Source organism: Topomyia yanbarensis, chromosome 3 (assembly GCF_030247195.1).
Source record: "Topomyia yanbarensis strain Yona2022 chromosome 3, ASM3024719v1, whole genome shotgun sequence".
Taxonomy (NCBI): Eukaryota; Metazoa; Arthropoda; class Insecta; order Diptera; family Culicidae; genus Topomyia; species Topomyia yanbarensis.
Genome location: NC_080672.1, coordinates 29,758,376 through 29,779,166, shown reverse-complemented (window position 1 = coordinate 29,779,166; position 20,791 = coordinate 29,758,376). Strand labels below are relative to the sequence as shown.

The following is a 20,791-nucleotide window of genomic DNA, read 5'->3' as shown; positions in this document are numbered from 1 at the left end:
GCGGGACAAAACATAGAGTTTCCCATTGTTTCTACAATGGGTTACTATGCATCATCGTTAAAAACAAAAGGGCCCATAGAGTTACCCATTGTAGAAACAAAGCACGGTGCGGCAAATACGGAGAGAATCAAAAAAAGTTGGAGAGACTCCGCATGAACTGTCGACATAGCCCGCATATAAATTATACGGGGAAAATTGAAGCACTATTTGGAGAACCGCTCTGAGAAGAAATGCTAAAGTGGGCAACGCCACCGGCTACGACTAATTTCTACGCTCCCTTTGTCACTAAAGAGCGAGAATCTGTCCTGACGTTACCATTAAGAGAACACCTTCTAAGGTGCCTATAAATTTTCAAAAGTGAAAAATCATTTCCTCTCCTAAGCTTCCTCGTAAAGGCCTGAGAGTGTCCCTTAGAGTGACAAGAAACAAATAACCCCCATCGGCCCACCCCTGAGTCGATTCATAATCCCACCAGGAGTACTTGCTCCAAATTTGAAGCAAAGCGGACAAGTCTAGCTACCTTGGAAATTCCACATGGGACATCCAAAATTCCAAGTGTCTCTATTTTTTTTTATTTTAAATATATTTGACACGGCTCAATGCGTTAGCATAACTGAGCCGTGGAACTTTCGTGTTTTTACAATTTGTAAAAATAGGAAGAAATTATCGTTACAGCCTGTTCGTCGGGTCTTGTTGTCGCATCTTACTGCTGCGTGTTGAGATCCTCTTCCTTGGTGGTGAAATATTAGGTGCGTTTTTTCCGCACCTTGGGGGTCATTCGGTTCGCCTTCTCTCTCGTTTTCTTTTATGTCCATGTCGTCATCGGTACTGCATTCATGTTGCTCACGGTCGGATGTTCTTATTTGTTGTTTGTGCTTACGGGTCGCTGTTGTAAATCCTTCTTCATCGGTATTTGATTCCTTATTGGTGGAGTTGGTTGTTGGTTTGGAAACATTTGCTGTAATTGGTGTTACTTCAATGTTGGTAATGGCAGTTGGTTTAGTGGTACTGGGCTTGATCGTTGTTGAGCTGGTGTTTGTGCATGCCCGGTCCGCAGTCGTTGGTTTACCAACCGGTTGTGGTTTAGCATACGAAGACTGTATACCGGCTTTGGTCGTATCACGTGGAATTTCCTTAGCAGTCTCTGCGCAGAGTTTTCCGTGGTGTAGCAGCTGATCGCAATATTGGCACATAGGAATCTGCCCTGGATACGTGACTAGTGATCGTTGAGAATGTGTAATACCTTGAGGGCATTTGCCTAAGAAGCTCAAGTAAGAAGGAATAGGTTTTGTCGGACGCATTCTCACCACACTGGGAAGAAGTTCCTCCAAGTATCTTCTGTAATACTACTCACTTTTCCGTATTTTGACATGTTTTTTTTTGATAACGGAGGAACTAGTACGTGGTGCCAGGTCATGTATCTTTATTTCAATACTGCCAACATCTATATACGTTGGGATATTGTATAAAATGTCATTACATTCAACGACGTGTTTCATTTTGTTCTGGGAAGCGAATGAGTCTGCTTGATTAATGTGTTTGAACATAATCAGTACCACATGACGTAAATGGTGGAATTGCCCCGCATTAACTTCTGCTACGTTGAGCTTCATGTTCAACCTTCAACAATTACTCCACTTCACGAATCGATGGTCTTACCGGACATTTCGAGAAGTCAACAGCAACACAGTTTGCCCGCAATGGGATATACTCTTGGTTTGTATTGTCACTCATTGTTTGTTCACGTTTCACAAATTAGGTAGAAGGAATCAATTTTTGCCTTTGCAAATAGAACAATGCACAAGGGTAACTTTGATTACTTGCTCTGCTACAGCAGCGGAGCGATTGCTAGCGTCTGAACTGAGCGAGATGAGAAACCGAACTGTAAGTGTCTCTATATTCCATGTATAAATTGTGTAAAACATAATGCATTTGCATTGTAAACGCAAATGAAAAACTCGATGAAAGCTGAAAATGCGGTTATTGGCATCGGTTCGTCGACGAATTGAAGAGTGAAACAATATTTCGTCTGGTGGCTATACCCTTTGTTGTGTATTAGATTCAACCTTTAATCGGAATACATGGATCAACAAATTCTTTATCGGCGAAAACAGCATTCCATGTAGATCCGCATTCAAACTATAGACGTTTCGCAATGAAATTTTAATTCTGTATATAAACTTAATGATTGTTCTTTAAACAATAAAATTTATCTGACAGTAAAGCTACTCGCGCTAAACATTGTAGTGTGTATATCGCCGAAACGTTCGTCAACAAAACATTCCTTGTTTTTCTTGAGAGTTCCTAAGTGATTTATCTGAAAAATCGCACCAGATTACCAGATACATATATTAGTTTGAGTTCTTTCGCATTACTTCATTTCGGGCAACGAGAAGACAGACACTTGGGCATTATAATGTAATATTCATGAAAGATCGCTGAGCTTCAACGAGTTTTTCAGTATTTCTTGTCAGAAGACGCTCGAAAATTGACAAATTTCGTGAGACAATGGAAGTTTAGAAATCTCAAAGATATCAACAAACATTGGTTAAAGGGGATGGATGAAGGTCATAACTTCCTTCGGGTGATATATCGGATCCTGTCCAATCATTATATGTTGAATGCTCATCTCCGGCGCATTGGGGTCGCGAAGAGCTGTCTTTGCATTTGTGGTGACGGTTATCGCGACATTGAACATGTTGTCTGGTCGTGCGCCTAGTGTTCTAGCGCCAGAGCTCCGTTCAACAAATTTCTTCGACATCGTTCCTGTCCGAGATGTGCTGGCTAACATCGATATTCGGTATATGTTCCTCATATACATAGGGGAACCCGGGACTATTCCAGACCTACCTAAGCAAATCGCCCTTTTAGGTGGATTAATTTGAAAGAATTTATCGGTCAAAGGTCCTAATTGTTCGTTTGAAACTTCAGTTACATTTTGGAGCCATAAAAGCTCATTTGCCGCAATCGAGGGGATCCGAATTACACCCACGGTCTTAATTGCCCCGTGTCCCCCTATTTTAAACACGATAGATATCTAAATTTAGTTAACTTTTCTCTTTTGGTTGACATGGTAACATCTACCTGGACATCTCATCCCATAAGAGTTCCCAACGGATCCAAAGAGGCCTGTCGGCAATCCGGCTCATGACAGTGAAAAAGCTGCAAGTTTAATTTCTTTTTTTCCTGTCATTGTTGTTCGCCCTCTCTTCACTTTCCCTGATACCTTCTCTGCTACTCTGATGTTGAAGTTAATCCCCCTTGTGTATGTCTTTTGCCTTCCCTATCAAACACCTAATAGTGTTTCTCCTTGTTTCAGTCTTGAATTAAATAATAGTTCTTGTTAAAAATTACAAATTGTGCATCTAGTCTTTAAAAATATTTCTCACTACATCCTTTAACTGCTTTGGATGAGCCGTATTCGACCTATTCCATAAATGTAAAACCTAATTTAACTTGAATCTTGAATTGTAGGCCGAATATGGAGTAAAACAGGATCACACATTGCATGCGCTATTCTGACTATCTGCAATCGAAATGTAATTACTATTTTTACTATTGAATGCTGGATCGAAAATCCTTTTAGCACAAAGATTTTCAAAATTGGTTAAAATCAATAGGGAAAATGTTCCAATATATCTAATATTTTAAAATCTGATTCTAAATTGGTAGAAAACAACAGAAAAATTGTTCAAAATTTGACAAAAAATATTTTAATATATAAAAATAAATAGGAAAAGTGTTGAAAATCAACAAAAAAACAATAAACATCCAATCCTAGTTTATTAACCCAAACGTGTACCTCACTAGAATCATGTTTTAAGTCTGATCTAATTTCTGATTGCTTATAGAAGTACATATTATTGAAACAATATTCGTTGGTTGGTAACTATTTGATACGAACGAAATCATACAGTTTGCCCATGGCAATCATCATCACCGCAATTTTATCGCCGCGTGGTGTCAAACGTGAGTAAATGGTAATAATGACCTCGACGCCTTTTGCTCACCTGTATTTAAAAAAAATGCATCAACAAACTGCAAATTAATGATTGTCACTGATGTGTCTATCAGTTATAGGTACTTGACGCGACAGATTACAAAGCATGCAATGCACTTCCATGTCTTCATGGCAAACTGCGCCAGAGTCCGTCCAGCTTTTCATGCATTCACGGTGCTTAGACTAATCATAGTAGCTAGATACAAAAAGGTGTGTACAAAGCAGCAGAGAATGTAACATAAGTAAACATTAGTTACAAGTCAAATGAATAGAAATATGAGACCATCCCATTGATGGGATTGTTTTTGCTTCAACTGACTGACTTCCTCCGTGCTATTGAACTTGACTTGTTGGATACGAAGCGGAAAAAGGCACTGGAAAAATGATATGTTCAGAGTGCGAATGGGATGGGAAAATTACGTACCATTGGCGACAATTACATACTCGCTCACGTACGTAAGGTTGAAGGAGGTGATAAGTTCAGCTTGACTGCTATTTCCGTCGCGACAAATTCTTTGACCTTCCCTTTCTCATTGAACAAACTTTAACTTAAGTTTATTTTTTTCTCCTTCCCTATCATTTCAGGGCCAAAATGGCTTCGAAGAGATCCGCCGGTTCGTCAAACAGGGCGGCGACTTTGGCAAGGACCTCATCGCAATCCTGCAGGAGCGCATGGAAATCGAGCAGATTTACGCGAAATCCCTCTCGAAGATTGCCAACAAGCTGAACAAAGCGTGCCGCGATCTGCCGGGAACGATCGCCGACTCGTGGCGGGCGGTTTCCACCGAGATCGAAAGCCGCGGCGAAATACACCGGCAATATTCCAACTCGCTGGCCGACGAGCTAGTGAAACCACTCAAGACTGTACTGGAGAATCAGCACAAGGCGCGCAAAGCGATCGAGAACAACGTGGACAAATCGGCCCGGATACTGGCGGAGTGGAGGGTTACCGAAATGAAGGGCAAAAAGGGTTCACACGCGGCCGCCAGGGATAACGAGAAGCTGCAGGATGCGATGCTGGACGTGAAGTAAGTGGGATTTGTGATTGAAACTTTTTTTGTAGGGGAAACTGTTATCTTTGTTATGAAAGTTATTCACTTAATAAGATGTTTATAAATTTCTGGGTATTTGAATTTTAGTAGTATTATGACAAGTATTTTTCGCAGCAAATCGAGATAAACTTAAGTGCATATCGTTGTAACTAATTGCAGTTTCGTTTTTTTTCTGGTGCTACACCGGCGTAGCGCAAAAAAAGGATAGAATGATCACATCCAAGTTTAAATGAGTTCAGCACCGACTACACCTGTATAGTGCATAGTCAAACACGAAAATTCCATAACACATTGAATTGGTATTGAGGTTTGAATGAAACAATTTTATTCTCGAATTCTGACTAGGGTGTAATCAGACTATCTCTTTTTTGCACCGGTGTAAAAATGAAAACGCAATACATACAGGCGTAGAAAGCCAACATTTAAAGGTCTGATCGTGGATATCATCGCGATCTACTCAGTCTAGTCCTCAGTGGTGAATCTAGCTTACGCCATGGAGAGTTCCCCAGCGAAAGAACTCTCCAGATACCTATTCTTCTTTGGTTGTTGCTATATTTCTATTGGGCCAATCGGTAGGGTGCCATAGTCGGCCCGGCAGTTTCGCTTCCGCTTCCCGGTGGAGCATGGCGTATGATACGCTGGTGCTTCGGCGACCCATAGCCGGCGCTCTTTTTTATAGTAAGGTTCTAAAGCCTGGCCTGTAGTGTATTGGTACTGTGTGGGACTCACGTTCGTGCCTAACCACTAAAAACACCCTTACTCATTTTTCGCCCTTTTTCCTCACGGAACTACATCAAGGTATTACTTCGCACCTATGTCTTTTGCTCTATTTCGGAGCCTCACTTGATTCATGAAATGGCTCGACCTTTGAGCTTTTCTCTTGCTTCTTGCCTTCATCTATTAAGTCACCATTTAGCTCTCGTCCCAGTCAGCCATTTAGATGCTGATTCCATGAAACATTTAGCTCCTGTTTCCGTAAGTCATTCAGCCTTATCACTACCTACTCGGATAGTCCCCGACGGCGAACTCACTCTAGTCCCCGGCGAAAGAATTTCTCCCGACACCGATACCCGCTTCCTTGAGTCATTTTGCTCCCAACTTTAACGAGATCGACTCGGATATTATCCAGCCGTGAACTATCCTACTCCGACTAAGAATTTCCTGACATCGGAATTTCTCTCGGCACGGGTGTTTGTTTCGTGAGCCAAATAGCTTCCATTTTTGTCATGGTATAGGCGGATAGTCCACGGCGGCGAATCTACCCTACTGTGAATTTTCAGGCGGTAGATTTCTCCCGACACCGATGTTCGTTTTCATGAGGAGTTTAGCTCCCCGCTTCGTCCCAATCTACTCGATCTAGTTCCCGACGGTGGACTTAGCCTACTCAACGGGCCAGCCAGTAGATGCTGAAGTCTGTACAGCGATTCCGGATAGAGCGTAGCTTCCGGTTCAACGACCCATTGCTAGCTAATTGACGCGGTCTACTCGCTCTAATCCCCGGCGGTGGAACTAGAAAACTCACGAGCTACCCGGTAGGGAGTCGAGGCCGGTCCGGTAATTTTGGTAAAGCCTGACGTCTGGGTCTCTGGCGCCCCGTACCTGGTACTACGTCGAGTACTAGTCAACTGATCCATGGCGGTGGACCTAGTCTACACCCACGCAGAGTTCCCCAGCGGCGGAATTTCTCCCGAAACCCGATTTGTTGTTTCACGACGGCTTTCTAGCTGATGGCGCTACTTGGTTGGTCCCTTAACCACTTTCTCTGCCACTCGGAGATTATTTTCATAATCACTCTGTTGACAGCATCCCAAATATGCTTGTCGTTGCACATCACTTGGACGGTATTGTCAATTGTCACACCAGGCATACCCCTTCGAACTTCTTCGAACCCAGGACATTTGAGGACCACGTATTCCGATGTCTCTTGTACGTTCACGCACTCCGGGCAAAAGGCTGACGAAGCATGTCCAAACCGATGCAGGTACTTTCGGAAGCATCCGTGCCCGGACAAAAACTTGGAAATTCACCTCGCCATGCTTCCTACGCATCCACTCCGACACATTTGGGATGAGTCGGTGGGTCCACTTTCCTTTCTCCGTGATGTCGCACTCTTAGTGCCACTTATCCAACGAATCCGCCGTGTTTCTCAACGATGACAGTTAGACTTTTCTCCGCGGACAGACGGAATCCGCCATCAACGACTTTATCTGTTCGGGGGCGCTAGTAGGATCTTGTGGGGGGACTGTTCTTGCCGATCGACCACTTCTCAATCCAGGTTGCGTACAATCAGACGCCACCTTATATAACCCGCCGAAGACGGCAGTTTTACGATCGTGCAGACTGGACCTGCCACGAGGAAACCGTCGACGATCCAATAAATCAGGACGAGCCATACACTCCGGACGAGCTCACAGGCTTCTTAAATCGGGCTGCCGTTTCCTGCATCTCCAGGACAAGTGGGAACCCTCTGCGACAGGCGGTGCACTGGTGGTGCCCAGAAGTCGAGGTAGCCATCCGGGCTCGTTGAACTGCGTTACGGGCATAACTTCTGCGGACGATCCGCGCCGAAGTCAGCGAGCGGATGGCTTCAGAAAGATCAGAAACGAGGCTAGGAAAACCATAGAAGAGGCAAAAAACACGAGCTGGACCAGATTCGTGGAAGGTATTTCCCCAGACTCCTCGACATCAGAACTCTGACGGAGAGTCAACACCCTAAGCGTTAGCGGGTGCACGAGCTAGACAGGCACTTCGCTACCCTGTCTGCAGATGCCACCGGAAGTAAACTTTGTGCGGCAGTGGAATCGGTACACGGCAAGTTTGCCGGACTGGGCGACGTTGGCTCTCCCCTAATGCATCATTCCCCGCCGTTAGCCAAGCGAGCGATATTAGACTACATTAGCGGCATTTGGAGTGATGAGCCGATGCCCGTCTCATGGAAGGAAGCTCTTGTAATTCCTATACCAAAGCGATGCCAGGGAAACAGAACGCCGGATGATTTCCGCCCGATTCCGGCCTGCTCCCCTGCCTCGCTAAGACGATGGATCGTAGGAACGAGTGCCCATCTCGCCAGCTTTGGAAAGGTGGTGCGTCAATCTATAACTGACGGCCTGCACGCCGATATCGCTATACTCGACGTGGCGAAGGCTTATAATACCGTTTGGCGTCAAGGAGTACTATAATAACTGGCCAACTGGAGTATCACCGGAAACATGGGCCCAAGGAGTTTTTATTCCCAGGTGATACGATCCTCAAAAACGCCGATCAACCATGTTGGTTTTAGAAAGGACAGCTAACAACATTGTTTACTAGTTCTCGCCATATGTTTGCTTGGATTTCAGTGGGTAAACAAAGTTGTTCGCTGTCATTTTTCTGCCCCGCAGTCTGCTGCACGCTTACCTCACTTCTCACTTAGTTACTGCCAAAGACGAATCACCTTAGAACTCTAAGCACCTTGCATGGGCCGTTTCTTAAGCTACTATCTGTCTAACCGCACCTTTCTTGTGGGAATCTGCGGTGCACAATCCGCCTTTTCGGAGGACAACGGGGTTCCCCAGGTATCAGTCTTCGCCGTTACACTGTTCCTTGTATCCAGGAACTCTTTATCCGCCAGCTTGTCCGTGAGGATCTACGTCTTCGTGTACACCGATAACATCGTGCTTGTCGCGATGGGAAAGACCACCGGACGACCCAACAAACAACGAAAGCTAAACAAGCATTTGATACAAGAGAATAAACTGAACAAGAGCTTTTCAAGCAGTTATCCAGCTAAATTGTTTGTTAGGGAACCCGTCGTAAACTTCAAGCCGCCATAAGAACGGCGAATCAATGGGCAGCATCAGTGGGCTTTAACATATCACCTACTAGAAGCGTGATTACGCACTGCTGCAGCACAGACGATATCGCAACTGGGAAGCCGATCCTGCTGAATGGAAGGATTGCTCCATACCGCGAGGAACCGGCGATTCTGGGGATGACCATAGACCGTCGTCTTAGCTTCCTGCCGCACTTTCGACGGATCCAAGCCGAGTGCCGTAGCCGGCTGCGGCCAATTAAAAAAATCAGCTCCCGGCACAAGTGCTGCAATCATCGCATCGCGCTGAATATTAGCCAGGCGCTTATCTACTGCAGGATATTTTACGGGGTACAGCTGACGTCCTATAATATGAAAGGTTTTATGGACATTCTAAGCCCTCTATATCACGGGCCAATCCGCGCTGTTTCCGGCCTACTTCCCAGCACGCCTGCTGAAGCAAACTGCGTTGAGACCGGGACTCTACCCTTCGTTGGGCGGCCGCACGCACCTTCGTTAGAAGAGCACTGGGATTTTTGGAGCGGGCTGCCGGAGAGGACTGCTACCTGTTACAGACGGTCAGCAAGATCCATCGCGAATATACAGACGTGGATCTGCCACCAATCGCCCGTCTACACCGAGTCGTGACCAGGCCTAGCACAACCCCACCAATTTGGACACAAGCTTGATTACAGAGCTGAGGGCCGGCGCCACCGGCAGTGAGGCCTGAGCCAAATATAACCGACTGATGGCTACCAGGTATAAGAATCACATGCGGATATTCGCCGATGGCTCCGTGATCGGTGACAAGGTAGGAATAGAAGAAGAACACTCCTTCCGCCTACCGGCGCCATGCTCGGTGTTCTCTGCCGAGGTGTCGACTATCGCGCTTGCTTTGGTTCAAAAACCGGAAGATAGACCCATCGTTGTACTGTCTGACTCTCTGGCGGCAATATCCGCCCTTGAATCGGAGAAATCCCACCATCTTTCATCCAGGCTATCGAGGCAGAGTATGACCAACACCCCACAATTTGTTGGGTTCCCGGTCACTGCAACATCGACGGCAATGAAAAGCCTGATCGCCTGGCGGCAAGGGGAGACGCGTTCGCCGACAACTCATCCGAATTGTCCAGGCCGCAAAAATCTCTTGGGCCAGCTGAGGTCAGAGATTACCGAAGCCTTCGTACGTTACTGGCGCAGCAGCACCGGAGACCTAACGTTCGTCAAAGGCTAGCCCGACCGCTGGACAGACCAAACTGATAGGAGGGAACAACGATTCAGAGTTGAGAAGGTTTCTCAAGCTACACCGCGTGTCCCCCCACTAACATGCGTTATATGTACAACCCGAACCACTGTGGAACATCTCCTAGTGAACTGTTCAGAGTTCGGTGACCTTCGGCAGCACCATAAACTACCGCTCTTCATTAGAGAGATCCTCGCCAACGACCCAGAAGAAGTGTTATGTGTGAGTGGACAATTGATCGACGGAACCAGACCTACAAAAACACGGATAATCCGGCCGAAATAAAAAATTACACGACCGCGCACTTTGAACAACGTGTTTTTATTTAGATGAACTCAGCGCAACTAACAAACGTCAAAATGGAACAACATATTTATGCTTCCTCTACAGGGGTGTATTCGCGCATAAACGCCTAGCACAACATCTGGAAAGGGCGCAACATTCCTCCTCGCCAGTGGCGGATCCAGGGGAAGGGTCCTGGGGGTCCGGACCCCCCCCACCGAAATTTTTTAACTTCTTGAGAAATTTTAAATTTGCTTCTATTTTAAATTCGTTCTGAACTCAAAACCATTCCAAACCAGATTAGACCACCAAAACTGATGTTAATTTAATGAAGGTATTTATTGTACAATGACCATTTCAAAATCGAAATTTCGGACCCCCTCCGAAATCCGCTCCTGCTCCTCGCGAATTCAACTCCGAGTCTCCTTAACGGCATCATCCTGGGCATAGACCAACAACAAATCATCCACATATGTATATGAGCAGACACATCCACCCATTCTTCCTAATTTGTTTTCGATATAAACACGAATCGGAACTACACTGTTCGAATCCAAGCTGCTTCAGTTAATCCGTTAGTGTCATGTGCCAAACTCTTACCGCTCGGTCCAAGCCATAAATGCTCCGCTTTAATCTGCACACTTTCTTTTCAATTCCGGTCGCCACGTACCCCGGAGGCTGGCACATATAGACCACCTCGTCCTTCTCTCCGTAGAGGTACGCAGATTTAATGTCCAAGTGTTTCATGTATATTTACCGATGGCACAGAAGGCAGTGCACATCGCCATTGTGGCAAATATTTCCTTGAAATCAGATCGAAAACGCTGGCTGCATCCTTGCGCCATGAGTCTGGCCTTCATTATCTTGACCTTGCCGTACGCATCCAACTTCCTTTTGTACATCCACTGGCTACCGACAATGCTGCAGACAGGTGGCGGGTCCACAAACCCCCATGTATCGTTCGACGCCAACGACTCGTACTCATTGCCGCAATCCATTCCTTCTTGTCAGAGTAGCTGATTGCTAGCTTCTACGTAGTCGGCTCATCCTGGTTCACCGTTGCCATATCAACAACAAAATAATCTCCAAATCACGCCGGTTTTTATTCTCCCGCTGGTTTTTATTCTCCGGAACAAGAGCTTCTTCACCGTGACACACTTCTTCAGTCGATTCATATCCAAGCAAGTCTTCTTCATCCTCAGTATCTTCTTCGATTGCAGGCACTGATGCCGTATCACGAGTGATTACCAGAACCGGTAGTTGCCCCAACTCAACCGTCGATTCGGTAGCTTCTAGCTTTCGCTCGGCATCGCGTTCACTGTCCATACTCCAATCCTCGAGGAACTTTACATCCCGGCTGATGGTGATTCGTCCTGAAATCGTATCTAGGCATCACTTCTCGTAAGGACTTATTCCGATGGATCTGAAAGGTACCCGATTCTGAATGTAGGCTACTGTCAGAATCGCCTCTACCCAGTAATTTTGTTTCAGTTTCGCCTCCAATAGCATACAAATTGCCATTTCTTTCAGGTATCGGTTTCTCCGTTCTACCACACCGTTTTGCTGCAGTAGGTGGAGTGCGCTGAACTGGCTCACAATACCTTCCGCATGGAGAAAGTTCTGCAAATCCTTGATGGTAAACTCTCCTCCACCGTCTGATTACAGCACCCTGGGAGCCTTGCCCATCTGCGTCCTGCAGAAGCAAATGAAGTCCTTGATTTTCTCTGCAGCGTCCGACTTCCTCCTAAGAAGGTACACGAACGCCATTCGTGTATGGTCATCGACCAAACGATCTTTCCCTCTAGGCAACATTGGCACGCAGTACGCACTCCGCAGTCCATGAGCTTCATCCCATCAGCTTGCTTGTTTACGTGAAACGATGTCTATCGGTTCTCCGGGGGCGGTCACGCCAACGATGATTCAACGGCCCGTGCCAGCTACTTCGGCTCCCTTGCCATCGACCAACATTACGCTCGTACCACCGGTTTGCTCCAACACAGGGAAGAACTTCCGATTCGCCACCATATGCTGTGAAGACAGTTCAGCTTGTCCCACCATACACGCCAGCGGTTCCTCGGAAACTTGTTGCACCTGCTTGGATTTGGTTCATCTGCCTTCTTCTTCACCAGCTTCGTCGCTGATTCGCACCATTCGAGCTATATTTCTTCAGGTGTCCCGATTGTTTACATTGGAAACAAGATCGTGTCTCCGGTTGTTTACTTCCGGCACCAGTAAACTTGCTACCACCACTTCCATGTCGGCGGCGACGATCCACTCGCAGCGCGTGTCCACTGCTTGAAGTAGCACTTCCGCTGCGCTCCTGGAGTTTTTCTGCTTCCGCCAGCAACTTAGACTTCACCAGCTGTATCGTCGTTCCGTGGCCGTTGTTCCAACGCCGTCGCAAGATAGTCAAAGAGGTCTGGCAGCGAACACAATTAGGTTCTTTACTGGCACAGTTAACCTCACTTTCACTTGTACTGTTTAAATGAACTTCGAAAAATTTTACGGACGACTAGATTCGCCCGAAGCAAATCGCAAAGAAAAGTTTATTTGTGACGTCACCGTAAAGTATTCAATGACATTGCGACTTGCAGCTTTTCCGGAAGCTTGTCACCAACATCCGCCACCCATTGCGGCAGATCGGAATAAGTCTGCAAATGTTGCTCCATATCGTCGCGCTTCTTGAGCTCCAGATGCGTCACCTTGTTCAGGAGGTAGACCTCCGACCCCTTGCTGAGGTGCGTCCTTCGCATTCGCATAATTGCCCACCAAACTTGCTTGGTTGTTTTCAATGCAGAGCCCAATTGTCGCCCGAGCTTTTGCATCCACCATCGTCCACGCATCTATTACTGGGTTCACTTGGGGTTTGGAGATTACTTTACCGTTCAGGCTAGAGCCTTGTTGTCTCTTGCTGTATGCAGAAGCCGTCTCCACTCCACTCGGTCCATTGCTGCTTGTCGCCAGCCTCGCAGTCTTCGAAGGGTCCGCAGGTCGTCCTCTATCTGGTCGATCCACCGTGCTCGCTGTGCGCCCCGCCTTCTTGTTCCTGTAGGGTCGCTCTCCAGAACCATCTTCACCGGGTCGTCGTCCGACATTCTTACGACGTGTCCAGCCCACCGCAAACGTCCTATTTTTGCGGAATGCGCGATGGATGGTTCTTCCAGCGGCTGATGCAACTCATGGTTCGTTCATTCGCCTGCGCCACGTTCCGTCTTCCATCTGCACGCCACCATAGATGGTACGCAACACCTTTCGTTCGAAAACTCCAAGGGCGCGTTGGTCCTCCACGAGCATAGCCCAGGTCTCGTTGCCGTAGAGGACCACCGGTCTAATCAGCGTCTTGTAGATAATCTACTTCGTGCGGCGGCAAATTTTGTTCAACCGCAGCGTCCTCCGGAGGCCAAAGAAGGTACGATTTCCCGCCAAGATCCGTCTCTAAATTTCTCTGCTGGTATCATTGTCGGCGGTTACCAGTGAGCCGAAATACACGAATTCGTCGACCATCTCGATTTCATCACCGTCAATCCGAACTTAGGATGGGAGGTCCACATTGTCGTCTCTAGAACCTCTTCCTCTCATGTATTTTGTCTTCGAAACGTTGATGGCAAGTCCAATCCTACTGACTTCAGATTTCAGTCTGATGTACGTTTCCAACATTGACTCAAAGCTCCGTGCCACTATGTCAATGTCGTCGGCGATGCCAAGAAGCCGGACGTACTTCCTGAAGATCGTGCCACTCGTGTCTATACCCGCTCTCCTTATTACACCTTCTAACGAAACGTTGAACGGCAGGCACGATAGACCATCACCTTGCCGTAACACTCTTCGAGATTCAAAGGGACTCGAGAGTGTCCCTGATACTCGAACAACGCACATCACCCGATCCATCGTCGCTTTGACTAATAGTGTTAGCTTATCCGGAAAATCGTACTCGTGCATTATCTGCCAAATGATGTATGGGCATTTTGTATTCGCGGCACTTCTGCAGAACCTGCCGAATCGCGCATATTTGGTCCGTAGTGGCGCGGGAACCCATGAGTCCCGCTTGGCAGTGCTCTACGAATTCCCTGGCAAATGGTGATAATCGACGGCAAAGAGTTTGGGAGAGGACCTTGCAGGCGGCGCTAAGTAGTGTGATCGCGCGGTAGTTACAACAATCCAAGTTGTTACCCTTTTTGTAGATTGGGCAAACGACACCCTCCCTCCACTCCTCCGGAAGAATATCCTCCTCCCAAATATTGGCGATTACCCAGTGCAGCGCTCTAGCCAGTGTTTCACCACCGTATTTTATAGCTCGCTGGGAAGTTGATCTACACGGGCGGCATTGTTGTTTTTCAGCCGACCGATCTCCTCCTTGACTTCTTGGAGATCAGGGGCCGACAACCTATCGTCTTCTGCGCGTGCTCCAAGATCCATTGCTATACCGCATTCGTTCCGTGCTGCTTCACCGTTGAGGTGCTGGTCATAGTATTGCATCCACCTCTCAATCACCCCTCACTCTTTCGTAAAAAGATTGTCGTCTAAGTCCCTGCACATATCGGCTTGCGGAACGTAGCCTTTGTGCGAACTGTTCAGCTTCTCGTAGAACTTCCGTGTGTCGTTTACGCGGTACAGTTGTTCCATCGCTTCGCGATCTCGTTCCTCCTCTCGGCGCTTCTTTCTCTGGAAGACGGAGGTTTGACTATATCTAGAAGAATCGCTATATCTAGTGCCGCTATTGCAGTACTTCCTATGGCGGAACGGATCTCCCTCCAGCCATCTTCAAGAGTAGCAGCGCCCAGCTGTTCTTCCGTGGGTAGTGCTGCTTCCAGCCGCTGTGCATAGTCTTGGGCAACCCCGGCGTCCCGAAATTGCTTGATGTTGGACCTTGGCGTCCGACTACGACGAGTGTTACTTTGGACTACCATGCCACGGGAGGCTGCGAAGTTCACGTATCGTTGGCCGTTGTCATTCGATACGGTATGCAAGCTCTTTGGCCTGATTACCGGTCTAAACATTACCTCCCGTCCTACCTGAGGGTTCATATCACTGATGACGATTTTCACGTCCCGTTGCGAACAGCCGTCGTACACCTCCAGCTTCGCATAGAACGCTTCCTTCTCGTCGTCGGGTCTCACATCGTGTGGGCAGTATACGTTGATGATGCTGTAGTTGAAGAAATGGCCTTTGATCCTCAACTTACACATCCTTGCGTTAATCGGAGTCCATCCAATCAGCATTACAAAGCCGGTTCCCAGCTGATAGAAAGTAGCCGCCCGATGCCCGCTTTTCATACCTTTTGTCCTATCAAGCAAAGTTCCTGCAATGCTACGACTTCAAAGTTGTGTGGTTGGAGTTCGTCGTAGATTATCCTGACGAATGCTGGAAAGCAGAGTGAACTGCAGTTCCATGTTCCGAGTTTTCAATCGTAATCCTTATTTCGTCGCCTCGGTCTTTGCCGATTGTTCCGATTCGTATTTTCTTCTGCATTGTTCTTAACGGTCAGTTTTCCAGGGCGGCTTGTTGGGCCTTCCCAACACCCTGTCTCGCCGGAGGACCATCGTGTCAACTCTATTTAAGAGTCCCACGCTGACACGGGGACGATACATCAGCCGCCCCTAAACATGGAGAACAGACGCTGCTTTGAGCCGCCCCTAACATGGGGAACAGACGTTCGGATGGACTCATCCTTCGAAAAGAGGAGCCCCCCTTCCCTGTCAGCATACAACCATGGTCCCACCGGGGTTGGTTACCCGATCTTTCCTATGGTTGTACGTTTCTCAAAAAAGGGCAAAATTCCAAAACGTGATTTAATAACAAACTCATAGAAATGTCATGGTCATCTGATTTTTCCTGATTAATCACCGTTGTTTCATTTTAGGCTCCAGCGTTCGCCCTCACTGGGTCTACTGCACAAATCCATCGACAAGGATAGCAAAACCTCTGAGAAGGACGGCTCCAAGCTAGACACCAAACGCAAAAAGGCCGAAGATGCCGTCAAGAAGGCCGACGTCGAATACTACACCCTCTGCATCCGGGCGGAACGTGCCCGCGTCGATTGGGAGATGTCCGTTCTGCGGGGCAGCTCGATGCTACAGTCGCTGGAGAATCAACGACTAAATCACTTCAAGAATTATGTTGCCAGCTATTTCCGCCTGTCGTCCGAGATGAATCCGGTGCTGTGCAAGATTGTCGATCGGTTGGGACCTCAGTTGCAGTTGTGCAATGTGCAGAAAGATTTGGATGTGCTGAAAAATATTCGGCGGGCTACCGAGGGTCCTAGTGAGCAGTTACTGCCGGACTTCTATTGCGAGCATACCACATTGGCGATGAATCGGGAACGAAGGAAGCAATCGTTGGTGAAGCTGCTTCAGCTCATCCGACAGGATTTGGATCGAGAGCGAAGGTCGAGGAATAGCCTCAAAGGTTTCTCTCAAAGCTTCGAACCTAATGTCGAGGGTAACCAGAATATAGCCGATAAGTTGTATCATGTAAGTTTGGCACTTCGACAGGAACAGACAATCAATTAATGTACCTTGTAAACCATTTTTTTACTCTTTAGATAAGATCGATGTTGACATACTTGGAAGGTGCCAGGTACAAGCTACAGTCGGCGCTTCTTGAACTTGATCACAAACCTAGGTCGAGTCATCCACTGGCGCAGCACATACAGGTATTTTTATTGCTGCACCCACCCGAGAATTTGCGCTAAGCTGTAAATAACTTTTATTGCCAGATAACACGAGACAGGACAGGAATGCAAACGAGCGTGCTGAAGGTTCCACTGTGGCTCAAAACCGAGCAGGACGATGAAGATGGGCAGGTATCTAGTACGAATGGCGGTTCGTCCGACATCGTGGAACAGTGCGTCGATATTAGGAACGACACGCTGATCAAAAACATGTCACAGCAGAAGTATAGCAGGAGTAAAGAACCCGGTGGTGAGGAGGAAACTTATGTAAGCAGATTTGAGTTGATCGAAATCAAACCTCTATGTATAATTGAGATTTTGTGTTCGTTTTCAGAGTTTGAACAAATCCACTAAACTGGCTACGCTGCCGAACGGACACGGTCCTCTCTGGGATCGGGGCGTTGCGGATGGTGTCTCAAACCAACCGGATTCAGATTTTGGTAAGTTGATAACATTAATCTGGTAACCGTAATGTTACCGTCCTCTTTTTATTATAGACGAATTCTCCTCTCAAGATGAGGAAGAGGATAGAAGTAGCGCCGGTCTGGCAATCGAAAATGGAACGCATCATCACAGCAACGGTGTCGATACGGGGGCTAGCGGAAATGGACCAACGAATGGTGCCCCGGCTTCGACGGTAGTGCTCGGCCGATGTCGGGCACTGTTCAACTACACACCAAAGCTTTACGATGAGCTCGAGCTGCAGCCGGGTGACATTCTGGAGATTCACATCAAACAAGAGGATGGTTGGTGGCTCGGGTCCCTCCGAGGTCAGGTTGGCATTTTTCCGGCTACCTACGTGGAGGAAATTGCATGATAGCGACCGGCAGAATAAAAGTTATGGGGCATTTTGTGATTGTAAATATTTATGAGATGTTGGTGTGAAAGAGCAATTTGAATCCGTGTTGTGTGCGATGTATCCTCCTAGTAATATGGAAAACTAACGAATATGAAACGTGTTTTTAAAACAAACTTGGAAAAATACTTGAGTAATTTATTGATATTTTGTACGTGTTTGTATTGATAGAATACGTCTTTTAAACCCCAAAAGGTAGAGTCTTCCCGTCGAATGAACAAAAGCAATAGTAAATTTGCCAACCCGAAGCAATATTAAAAGAGCATCTGTAGAGCTTGTACATATATTCGGATGTAACGAAAGAAGTAAATGAAGTGTTCTATTGTTCATTATTTAATATATTTTGGAAAGATTTTAAGGCTATCTATATACAAAAAATATAAAAATTGTTGTATTACTAGCAAAACTGTTTGTTTTACACCATTGGTTTGAGCCCAGTTGATAATCTTAACTGAAGGTAATATTTGGCTAAAGGTGGGAGAAGAAATCCCAACTCAAAAGACTTCCTCCGGCATAGAGGTAGTCAGCGGTCGTCAGGAAGAGTACGGCTGTTTATGACGTTTCCTGTGAAAGAAAGCCTTACCGGAACTGCTGGGAATCGGGTGTACATGCACCTTTACATCGTTCAATGACGATTGGCGGGTACGACTGGCGGCGGCACCTTCCCAAAACGGGTTATCCAGTGGACACAGGTCAATGTGTTTCCGCGGTACGAGCCAATCCAGAAACCGCAACATCAAATGGCACAGCGAAATGACTAGTAGAAACGGCCAGACGCCGCTCCGAAGGCAGCTGAAAGTAGAGATGTATGGAATAAGGTTGAGAAATGTATACCGCTGAAATCTAAAACAACAGCCCCTTTATAAATTTTATTTGCTTCTTTACGCAATAAAAATTAAAACGTAAAAAATTTCGAGTTCCATTCGCTAGACTATTTTACACTCAACAATCTTGGAAAGATATGCAGAGAAACATCAATCCTCGGATTCTCTGTGCAAAATTAACGACTGAAGTTGGCAGAATTAACCCATTTTATCTCTTATACTAAACCCCATTTAGACAGGGTTAACTGAACAACAAAAATAAAATTAGGTGGTCCTCATATCGTTAAGCGGTGCGGAATCGTTTATGTAAAAACCTCTTTTAAAAAAGGCGATTTTTACTGTGAAACTTTAGCCAACTTTACAGCAGAGTGCAATTTTATGCATGTTTCTCCGAATGAAAATTTATCATCTTCAACCGCAAATTGCAGTGTGAATTATAATATAATTTTCCAATACATTTTTTTTGAAAGCTTCCCACAATTATCAATGTTATACCCGACAGATTTATATTCATATCTCATGGTTTACTCACTTGATCAGCATTTGTCCGAGTGTCGATTCTGACTCGAGGAGTACCTTCCGGTAGACTTTCTCCGTCCTGGCAGTCACATTTGCCCAGTTGTACAAATTTGCCACAACATTGTTCCTTTCGAAGGGGCACAGTATGCTACCCATTCGTAAATCCTCCCTCCGACCTGGTCCGTCCAAATCTCCGTTCATATACACGAATCCCATCTGTCGTTTGATAGCCTCCCTCCGTATGGCAAACGTCAGACCACGATAAACCGATTCCACCGTTGGATCCGTCAGTATAATTAAACTATCTGGTAACACCTCCGGAATACCGCCAACCCGAGTCGAAACAACTTGCAATCCGCAGGAAGCTGCCTCAACGATAGCCATGCAATACGCTTCCGTCAGCGATGTGTTCAAAAATATATGTCCTTGCGTGAGAACCTCGCGCACCTGAGAATGTTCCAACCCGCCGAGCATCGTCATTCGATCCTGCATATTGTTTCGCTCCCGAATCTCCTCCAGTAGAGCACGCTTTGGTCCATCTCCTCCAATGATAAAATGTACATTGGAAAGGTATTTCAGCTTTGGTAGAACCCCCGCCAACAAATCAACTCCCTTCCTGTAAACTAGCCGAGATACGACAACCACATTGATGCGTTCCGCGTCCATGGGACGATTGCATGGATTAGGTGTGAAGTGAGCTGTATCTACTGCATTCGGTATCACTGAAACCTTGTCCCGATGAACGTTTGCCCGAAGAACTGTGTTCTCTTTCCCTGTAAAACAATCCACTATGATCACAGAAACAAATGAAATAATCTGCACGTTTACCAGTATGAGACACACAGATACAATGATTACAGTTAGCTAGCGAGATCTCGAGGAACTTGTTGGTAACTACAGCCGATAAATCTGCAAACCCGAATAGACTATGATCGGTGAATACCGACTGCAAATAAATTCATGGTCAATTTTTATAAGGACCCCTTTAAAAACAATCCTACCCACAATCCCAGAAGCTGCCCGACATTCATAGCCTCATGCGCCAACGTACTGAACGCCGAATGCCCGTGAACGATTTCTATCCGCTCCCGTAGAAGAATGTACCTCAGCAGGGGAACGTTACAGATCATCGTCGGTAGAATGACCTGGTTGTAGAACACTTTGATAGGAATGTAGTAAACCTTCAGCCCGTTGGTCATGTAGCGAACTCCTTTCCGATCGCCATACGAGTGGGTGACTATCACCACCTTGTGACCCCGCGATAGTAAACACTGCGACAGGTTGAAGATGTGTTCTTCCACTCCGCCCATGTTGGGAAAGAAAAAATCTGAAGCAATACTGAGAGAAGATTGTGGTTTGTTTCGGTTTTTTTTGTGAAACAGAAAAAGTTCAGCTCTTACCATATTCTCATTGCTCGAAATTTAACGGTCACAATAATCACCAGGACTGCATCAGAATATCTTTTCCATAATGCGAATGAAAATGTTGAGTATTGGCTGGAAAATCCCGGCAGAAAACAGAAAAACCTACAACCATGTATAATATAGTGGCTGAT

General features: G+C 46.4%; 2 protein-coding genes across 10 annotated transcripts in view; one reads left to right on the top strand and one right to left on the bottom strand.

Annotated features, from left to right (window-relative positions):
• LOC131693162 (uncharacterized) overlaps window positions 1-18,225 on the top strand; it is a 170,648-nt gene extending 152,423 nt beyond the window's left edge. For 8 of the 9 annotated variants that reach the window (XM_058980765.1, XM_058980768.1, XM_058980763.1 and 5 more), the window contains 6 exons: window positions 4,586-5,028; window positions 16,228-16,837; window positions 16,909-17,019; window positions 17,083-17,304; window positions 17,372-17,477; window positions 17,535-18,225. In XM_058980765.1, coding sequence (XP_058836748.1) covers window positions 4,586-5,028; window positions 16,228-16,837; window positions 16,909-17,019; window positions 17,083-17,304; window positions 17,372-17,477; window positions 17,535-17,854 — 1,812 coding nt within the window. In that variant the 3' untranslated portion in view covers window positions 17,855-18,225. The remainder of the gene's footprint in view (window positions 1-4,585; window positions 5,029-16,227; window positions 16,838-16,908; window positions 17,020-17,082; window positions 17,305-17,371; window positions 17,478-17,534) is intronic. The other variant, XM_058980771.1, reaches the window with a different exon arrangement.
• Window positions 18,226-18,269: 44 nt separating this feature from the next.
• LOC131693163 (phosphatidylinositol N-acetylglucosaminyltransferase subunit A) lies at window positions 18,270-20,791 on the bottom strand. The gene is made up of 5 exons (XM_058980772.1): window positions 20,637-20,791; window positions 20,238-20,574; window positions 20,065-20,182; window positions 19,250-20,009; window positions 18,270-18,685 (listed from the first exon to the last, which is right to left on the bottom strand). Exons 1-5 carry the CDS (start codon window positions 20,645-20,647, stop codon window positions 18,427-18,429), a joined length of 1,485 nt encoding a protein of 494 aa, XP_058836755.1. The 5' UTR covers window positions 20,648-20,791; the 3' UTR covers window positions 18,270-18,426.